The sequence below is a fragment of the Sinocyclocheilus grahami genome, unplaced genomic scaffold, assembly GCF_001515645.1.
Source record: "Sinocyclocheilus grahami isolate Dianchi unplaced genomic scaffold, SAMN03320097.WGS_v1.1 scaffold46.1, whole genome shotgun sequence".
In the NCBI taxonomy this organism is placed as follows: Eukaryota; Metazoa; Chordata; class Actinopteri; order Cypriniformes; family Cyprinidae; genus Sinocyclocheilus; species Sinocyclocheilus grahami.
Genome location: NW_015505225.1, coordinates 1,749,815 through 1,759,102, shown reverse-complemented (window position 1 = coordinate 1,759,102; position 9,288 = coordinate 1,749,815). Strand labels below are relative to the sequence as shown.

Sequence of the window (9,288 nt, the reverse complement as noted above, 5' to 3'; positions counted from 1 at the left end):
TGTCCTCATAAACCACATAAACATGCACACACACACACACACACACACACAGAGAGAGAGAGAGAGAGAGAGAGAGAGAAAGACTGAACAGTGGCAAGAAAGCTAAAGTGAGAAGGGAAAAGTAAAGAAAGGGGCTGCTAATCATCTATTAATTACAGCTGCCTTCACTCTCTACATGACTTCCATAAAGGTCACAAAGAGAAAACAGGAGATAAGAGTTATGAAAATGTTGGCTTTCCTCCCTCTTGGCATGCAGGCTTGAAAGACGAAGAGGAGATCAGGGAGATGGAAAAAAAAAATAAAATCGAGGGAGGGGGAAAGAAAGAGAGAGAAGGGCACAGCTGTTTTGGCACCCTCTGGATTTGAGGCTTGTGCTACATGTGCTTGCCATTCAACTGCAGCTCCTTTTATTTACTGCATGTACATGTTGGTGATTGCAGGATGCCCTCCCGAAGGATTGTTTTACACAAATATACAGAAACAGATGGCACATCACACTTGTGTGTAAAAGCAAGCAAACATTCTGATTGTTGTGGCAGAGAATTTTTTTTTTTTTCAAAATCTCACTCAATAAAGCCTTGAAGAGACCGTTAACCCAAAGAATGGGAAGAGATAAGAGTTATGAAAATGTTGGCTTTCCTCCCTCTTGGAATGCAGGCTTGAAAGACGAAGAGGAGATCAGGGAGATGAAAAAAAAATAAAATCGAGGGAGGGGGAAAGAAAGAGAGAGAAGGGCACAGCTGTTTTGGCACCCTCTGGATTTGAGGCTTGTGCTACATGTGCTTGCCATTCAACTGCAGCTCCTTTTATTTACTGCATGTACATGTTGGTGATTGCAGGATGCCCTCCCGAAGGATTGTTTTACACAAATATACAGAAACAGATGGCACATCACACTTGTGTGTAAAAGCAAGCAAACATTCTGATTGTTGTGGCAGAGAATTTTTTTTTTTTCAAAATCTCACTCAATAAAACCTTGAAGAGACCGTTAACCCAAAGAATGGGAAATCTGTTATTATTTACTCTCTTTCATTTTGTTGCAAACCTGTATGACCTTTTTATTTTCTAAAGGTTGAATTTTGAATAATGTACTGTTCACTCTTGAATTTATGCATTCGAATAAAGGGGCACTGAAGCTTTTAAGCTTCAGTGATAGAGGAAATGATGCAAAAGAACCATAAAATCATCGTAAAAGTAGTCTTGTAAGACTTATGCACTATATTCTAAGTCTTCTAAAGTGAAATGTTAGATTTATTTGACAGGCCTAAATATGGCTGCATGATACTGAAGAAAAAGGTGTTGTGTGATAATGCGTTAACCCAAAGAATGGGAAATCTGTCATTATTTACTCTCTTTCATTTTGTTGCAAAGGAAATGATGCAAAAGCACCATAAAATCATCGTAAAAGTAGTCTTGTAAGACTTATGCACTATATTCTAAGTCTTCTAAAGTGAAATGTTAGATTTATTTGACAGGCCTAAATATGGCTGCATGATACTGAAGAAAAAGGTGTTGTGTGATAATGCAATAATGCATAATGCGTAATTCCATATGCAATACCATAATGTAAAATAATTTTAAATGATATTTAATTTTTATTTCAATTCTGAAAATAATGTGACCAACAATTATTATTATTAATATTATTATCACGCTCAAATTGTTGGCAGCAGCTGCGAGTACCTTGGGTTGACAATGTCTTAACCTATAATAAAAACACAAAGCTAAGCTAAGCAAAAAAACAAACAAAAAAAAAACACACACACAAATGCCAAGTAACAGTCACATACGCAGACTATTTTTTGCTAACATAAAACTATGACTTTTCATAACATTTTTGAGAATTAAAATTATTGAAAGACGTTGCAAAATTAATAGCACAATTTGTACATTTGCATATATTTCAAAATAAACTGCACAAGCCTACAGTCAAATTTAAGTTGTTATTCACTGATAATCTTCATATCCAGTGAATATCCAGATTGAGTCAGTCTGGATCAGTTTGATTCATGAACGAATAATTCAGACCGAAACTGATTCAAAGAAAGACCTGACCTTCTGTTTACAGTGGAGTACATGAGGTAAGTAAATAAATGACAAACTTTCATTTTTGGGCGAACTTCACCTAATTGTTTGATTACATACATAATTGGACAAACATACCTCTCCAGCGACAAAAAAGAGCAGTGGTGTCTCCTCCTCCTTTGCCTTGTATTTGGCCATGATCTTCTCTGCGATTGGCTGGATGAGCTCCTTGGCCGGCTCCAGCTCTCCCTCTTCCTCAGCATCTAAATAAGAGGTTAAAAACAGTGAGATGAGAGAGGAAGATGAAGTGAAGAGTCATTAGGCTTTGAGTGTTCCTCTGCAATGATCTCAAACACAGCTTCATCTCACCTACGAACAGAACCAGGCAGGGCCCTTCATGCAGCTGCACGGCGTTGGATTCGCTGAGCTCCAGCACGGGTCGCGGGTGCCATGGGAAGAGCTCACAGTCGGGGTCATTGAGAATCTCCACCCGCCCCTGTCGCGTGATCATGTGACCCTCTGTGTCCAGTAAAATCAGTGTGGGGATACCTGGAAAAGGTTAAACGGCAAAAAAACTGTACAATATTCTTTAGACTTATTTAATGTCAAGATATAATTAGCAAACAATAGTGCCACAAGCAAACAATTACTTTAAAATTTAATACATCACACATTTATTAAACATCAAATAGGTTAGAATTGGCTGTAATTATAGGATTCAAGCCTACAATGTTAAATCTAATCAATCAAATGTATTAATATATACTGTACATTGCTGAATAATAGAATCAGTTTCTTTAGATATTTTAAATGGCAAAGACGCATTCAATTGATTAAAAGTGACAGTGCAGAAACTTGTAATGTCACAAAAGATGTCTTTTTCAAATAAATACAGCAAATTAGCATATTAGAATGACTTCTGAAGAATCATGTGACACTGAAGACTGGAGTAATGATACTGAAAACTCAGCATTGCATCACAGGAATAAATTACATTTTAAAATGTATTCAAGTAGAAAACAGCCATTTTAAAGTGTAATAATATTTCACAATATTACTGTTTTATAGTATTTTTCATTAAATAAATTAAGCCTTTATATTAATTTATTTACATTAACATTCTTTTAAAAATCACTTAAACAGTAGTGTACAATCGTTCATGTTAGTTCATTATGAATAATGTTAACATACTACTTTTAAAAGTTAAGTGTCAGACTTACTGTAAAATTATCAACAATTTACTATTGTGTTAAACTTATTGTAAAATGTTCGTAATATGTTACTGTATGTTTTAATGCTTGAAAAATGTTTTTACATTTTTTTGAAAAGCTGTTGAAGTTTTGTTAGTGTGCCACTTTTTTGTCGACTAGTGACAAAATGGTGATTAAATTAAAGGACAACTCATGCCTTACCACGTTTAATGGTACAGTAAGTGGAGCTGCACTGTTTTAAGCTACACAAAGGTCCTCCACACCCCAAGCACACAAAGGCACAGTCAGACGGCCTGTGGTCACACCGATCTCTCTGTATGGCCGTCCTCTCTCAAACGCTCTTTGAGATAGAAATCTGACTGCAGTATTAGTGGCCTTATCAGACTCTCACAGCGACTTCAGGCTGGAGGTGGAGGAACGGGGGAGTCAGTATCAACTCATCCAAGATGAATTCCACACATTCCAGACCGGATAGGCATGAAGCCAGTGCTTTCCCTCTCAATGCATCCGCTCGCAATGGAGAAGAGACGACAGCAAAACAAAAGAGACTTTTTTTTTATGCTTAAAGGGGTCATATGATACCTGGTCCAGTGTTTTTGGGCACTGTTTTACACACTGTCGCAGCTAATTACGGCAGAAAGACTTATATTAAAGATTTCAAATTCTGTCATTATTTATGTCTATAGCCTAATTATTAACTAGCCTAGTTAATAATATAATTTGTGATTAAATAAAAAATGACTGAATTAGAAAAACACCCCAAAAAAAAATAAAAAAATGTGTCTTCAGTCGCTGGGGTATATTTGTAGCAATAGCCAAAAATACATTGTATGGGTCAAAATTATTGATTATTGATTTCAAATTCTGTCATTATTTATTAGCCAGTCAAAGCACAAAGGAAGACGATATTATGAAGAATGTCTTCATAATGTGTTTTTTGTCCATACAGTGAAAGTCGATGTTGGTCCAGTGTTGTTTTGGACCCCATTGACTTCCATTATATGTATAGAAACAGAATGCTTCTTTTGTGTTTTCAAAGAGGTGGGGAACAGTAATAGTAAAGTAAACTTGATTAGCCGCCCACATTCCTGAGGTCCTACAGCTCAGTTTGCAGTTCCTGGCAGGGTCAGCTGTATCCAGCGACGGCCAACGTGACATCCAACCACACGCTGTTACATCAAGCAAACGCACTTCCACCTGAGCCAGAGTTAATGTCCACAGACGTACCTTGGATTCCATAGAGTCTGTTGAGTCGTGACCGTCTGGCCTCATCTGTGTACGGCACCGCCAACCACGGCATCTCGCTAAAATACTGAGTAAATGAGCATCCGCTCGCAATGGAGAAGAGACGACAGCAAAACAAAAGAGACTTTTTTTGATGCTTAAAGGGGTCATATGATACCTGGTCCAGAGTTTTTGGGCACTGTTTTACACACTGTCGCAGCTAATTACGGCAGAAAGACTTATATTAAAGATTTCAAATTCTGTCATTATTTATTAGCCAGTCAAAGCACAAAGGAAGACGATATTATGAAGAATGTCTTCATAATGTGTTTTTTGTCCATACAGTGAAAGTCGATGTTGGTCCAGTGTTGTTTTGGACCCCATTGACTTCCATTATATGTATAGAAACAGAATGCTTCTTTTGTGTTTTCAAAGAGGTGGGGAACAGTAATAGTAAAGTAAACTTGATTAGCCGCCCACATTCCTGAGGTCCTACAGCTCAGTTTGCAGTTCCTGGCAGGGTCAGCTGTATCCAGCGACGGCCAACGTGACATCCAACCACACGCTGTTACATCAAGCAAACGCACTTCCACCTGAGCCAGAGTTAATGTCCACAGACATACCTTGGATTCCATAGAGTCTGTTGAGTCGTGACCGTCTGGCCTCATCTGTGTACGGCACCGCCAACCACGGCATCTCGCTAAAATACTGAGTAAATGACTCCTCTGACCTGCATCACAAAACACAAGCTGTTGCAATCTTCATTGTGTGTTTAAAGTGTCCTCCAACTTTAAAATAATCAAACAATTATCGGTAATAAGCAACAAGTACGTACGATTTTATGTGTGGAAGTTAAGAATGCACAATATATTGGTGTGAGTTAATGGCCAATATTAGAGATTTGAATTTATTGATATCAGTTGATATCGTATATATCTGTAAATAGACCGATACTGGATATTTCATTGTGCTTATATTCCCTATTTTTTGATTAGATAATCGCCATTGCGATTTTCCAAACCTCACTTTAAGTTAATCTCTAAATACACTTAATTAATCATTTAATAACACACACTGTTAAATCCATTTTCACGCTGTACATTTTAATATGAATAAACACTGAATATCTGGCATTCAAATTAAAACCTGGAAATACATAGAATGTTTTAGGATTTTGAAGAAATGGCATGTGTGTGTGTGTTTAAGCAATATAATTTGTAATGTGTTTTTTTTTAGGGTTTTATTATTTTTTTTGAGACAAAGCAATGTAGTTGTAATTTTACTGTACCGTACTTTTTGTAAATGCTTGTAATTTTAATTTTGCCGATTTATCGGTTATCATAACATGAAAATCATGAAGATCAGTATTTTAATAATTAGTGCATCCCTAGTGAACGTATATATAAAAATTGTCCAAAATCTGAGACCACACCAAATATTTGGGATTCAAAAATTACATTTTAACCTGGAAATAAAAATTTTCTAAGGATTTTTATGAAATGAAAAATAGAAATGTGAAGACAAAATTAATCCACTGAAATTGTTTAGTGTGTGTGTCTATAGCCTAATTATTAACTAGCCTAGTTAATAATATAATTTGTGATTAAATAAAAAATGACTGAATTAGAAAAAAAAGCCTCAAACTTGCACACGAGTTATTAGAGGTCTGAATCAGACTCAGTGAATCGTTCACAGCCATTATACAGTCTCGCTCACTGAATCATGACTCATTTTTTGGTTATATATCAATTAAAAATGTTTCTGTTATTTATACTAATAACTTACCCTTTGTTATTTTAGTATCAGTGAGATATTATAGATTTTATTAATATTTGTAATTAGGTTTTAATTTTATATTCCATTTTTATTTAAAATTTTAAGTTTTAGTTATTTTAAATTTTTTTGTCATTTGTAGTACTTTTAACATGTCTATATAGTTTCTATTAATCTTAATTTGTAGTTAAAATAAATTAAAATGAGAAATGTTGCCTTCACATCTAGCTGAAATAAAAATGTTTCATTAATATATTTTTTAAGTTTTATTTTTTTTTTTATGGTTTTAGTTTTAGTTAAACTAAATAAAAATGCTATAATATATATATATATATATATATATATATATATATATATATATATATATATATATATATAGGGGGGGCGACACACTCTCATCATTCTTGTTGTAATGTATTGGGAAGCCAGAATTTGTATCCATCAACAGAAACATGCATTAGCCGAACTCTAACAAACCATATTACAGATGCACTGTCAGATTTAAGTTGAACCCTAGTGCATGCCGAACCGAACCGTGTGTGGAGAACCGTATGGTTAGATTTTTTACCGAGAACCGTTGCACCCCTAATATATATGTGTATATAATAGGGGTGTTACGGTACACAGATATTACGGTTCGGTATGTACCTCGGTTTTGGGAGTCACGGTTCGATACGATTTCGGTACAACAGGAGAAAAAAAAAATCTACTATGCTAGGTTTCTTTTCATTTATACATAACAGACAGTAGTACAAATTAAAAAATTTTCTACCTAGATGTGAAAATACTAAATATGTTATTAAATTATAATGTTATATAAAATCTGCAGTACATATATACATACAAGGAATAAATACTTGAAATAGATTTGATTTAGTTAACAGATAAACAATAGAGAAAAACAGTGCGACATGTAACGTAGCCTATATATACGGGGTTTCAGTTCATTTTTGTGACATGCTTTTGTTCACAGAAAGGAAACTCAAATGGCAGAAAGCGACATCCTATTTGTTTTCTTTATTTTACAAAAGCACAATGTTTTGTTTTCACTGTGAGTGTTACAACAGGAGAAAAAAAAAAATCTACTATGCTAGGTTTCTTTTCATTTATACATAACAGACAGTAGTACAAATTAAAAAAATTTCTACCTAGATGTGAAAATACTAAATATGTTATTAAATTATAATGTTATATAAAATCTGCAGTACATATATACATACAAGGAATAAATACTTGAAATAGATTTGATTTAGTTAACAGATAAACAATAGAGAAAAACAGTGCGACATGTAACGTAGCCTATATATACGGGGTTTCAGTTCATTTTTGTGACATGCTTTTGTTCACAGAAAGGAAACTCAAATGGCAGAAAGCGACATCCTATTTGTTTTCTTTATTTTACAAAAGCACAATGTTTTGTTTTCACTGTGAGTGTCCACACAAATAAAAGTAGACATTTTACAGTGATGCATTATTAATAAGCTAATAAATGACGAAGTGTTTAAAGTTGATTCTTCAGGAAACAAGTGATCGCGCCGGCGCACACACACACAAAACATATCAGTTCCAGCATTGCTAACTTCACAGCGCAGTGAACCAATCATCAGCGCGTCTGCCTCTGTGTCACCGTTGGAACGCGACTGAAGTACAAAGCCTATAATTCCTTTGTCAGTGAGAGACTTCAGAATCAGCACATGGTCACTGTCTAGTGGGCTTTGTTTTCAAGTGCGCAACTCATGGCATTCGCTGTTCTTCTGCTGGTGGTTATCAAACAGCGTTGCATTACTGCGGGTGCCCCCTTCTGGATTGAGGGTGAATTGCCTGTATTCGTTGTAAGGCCTCATGCACTGAACCGAGATGTCCGTACCATGACGGTTCGGTATGAATACATGTATCGTTACACCCCTAATATATAAATATATATACTATATATTTATTTCACATAACAACATTTATTTTATTTCAAGTTTTTATTTTTTCATCACGTTTTAGTTCACTATAATAAGCCTATTACTAACATAATTTTGCTATTGCAATTCATTATTTATTGGTATTTAAGAAAATTAGCACATCAGATCCAATTGTATAGGATGAATCAACTGCAATTTAATTTCCAAAGTGTGGCCAGGTGTGGCCATATTAGTTTTAGTTACCTACAGTATAACTAAATCATTAGTTATTGCAATCAATTTATAATGATACTCTTAGAAAAAACATAAGTACTTAACAAAAAAACTTGTTTAACATATGAGATCTGATTGTACAGGTTAAATCGACCGTGATTTTGTCTCCAAAGAACAGCTAGGTTAGAAACACTAGCACAGAGCACTCACCCAGTGTGCAGAGAAGTAAACCCCCACATAGGATCCCTCCAGGGCACCGCTGTCTGTCGTCTGTCGGTTGTTCCTGAGCAAGGGCCCGGCCACCACCTCCACAAAGGGCTTCGGCCCCCAGGGGAACTCCAGGCCTGCAGGACGGGTGGGAGCAGAGCAGAGGCAGGACTCTGATTACTGTCACACAATCCTCCTTTCACTGCCAGCGCAGCACATGCATATGTCATTCATATATATATATATACAGTGGGGAAAAAAAGTATTTAGTCAGCCACCAATTGTGCAAGTTCTAGTCTGATTTGTAAACAGGATCAGGATCTCTTCACTGAACAAAACTGAAATGGTCATAATTCCAATCAGAATGATTCATTCACTCCTCTGGTTCTCACATTCAACTCACTGAATCAATCACTAGGAATTCTGAATAAATCAGTCTGATTTGCACATAGGACCAATATGTTTACTGAAACAACCCAGAATTCAGATCATAATGATCAAAATCAGTGAGTGATTCATTTAATGATCTAGTTCTTGAGTTCAACTCACTGAATCAATCACTCAGATTCCTAAACGAATCAGTCTGATTTGCAAATAGGACAAATCTGTTTCATGAAAAGAACTGGAATGATCAGAATTCAGATCAGAATGGTCATAATCAGTGAATGATTAATTTACTGATCTGGTTCTCAAGTTCAACTCACTGAATCAATCACTCAGATTCA

The 9,288-nt window shown here is 35.5% G+C and overlaps 1 protein-coding gene across 1 annotated transcript in view; it reads right to left on the bottom strand.

The window, feature by feature from the left end:
• The window catches only part of nxn (nucleoredoxin), a 75,098-nt gene that overhangs the window by 5,016 nt on the left and 60,794 nt on the right, over positions 1 to 9,288 (bottom strand). The window contains exons 3-6 of the mRNA XM_016268554.1: positions 8,556 to 8,700; positions 5,084 to 5,190; positions 2,395 to 2,574; positions 2,164 to 2,288 (exon numbers count right to left, since the gene is read on the bottom strand). Of these exons, the coding sequence (XP_016124040.1) occupies positions 2,164 to 2,288; positions 2,395 to 2,574; positions 5,084 to 5,190; positions 8,556 to 8,700 (557 nt within the window). The remainder of the gene's footprint in view (positions 1 to 2,163; positions 2,289 to 2,394; positions 2,575 to 5,083; positions 5,191 to 8,555; positions 8,701 to 9,288) is intronic.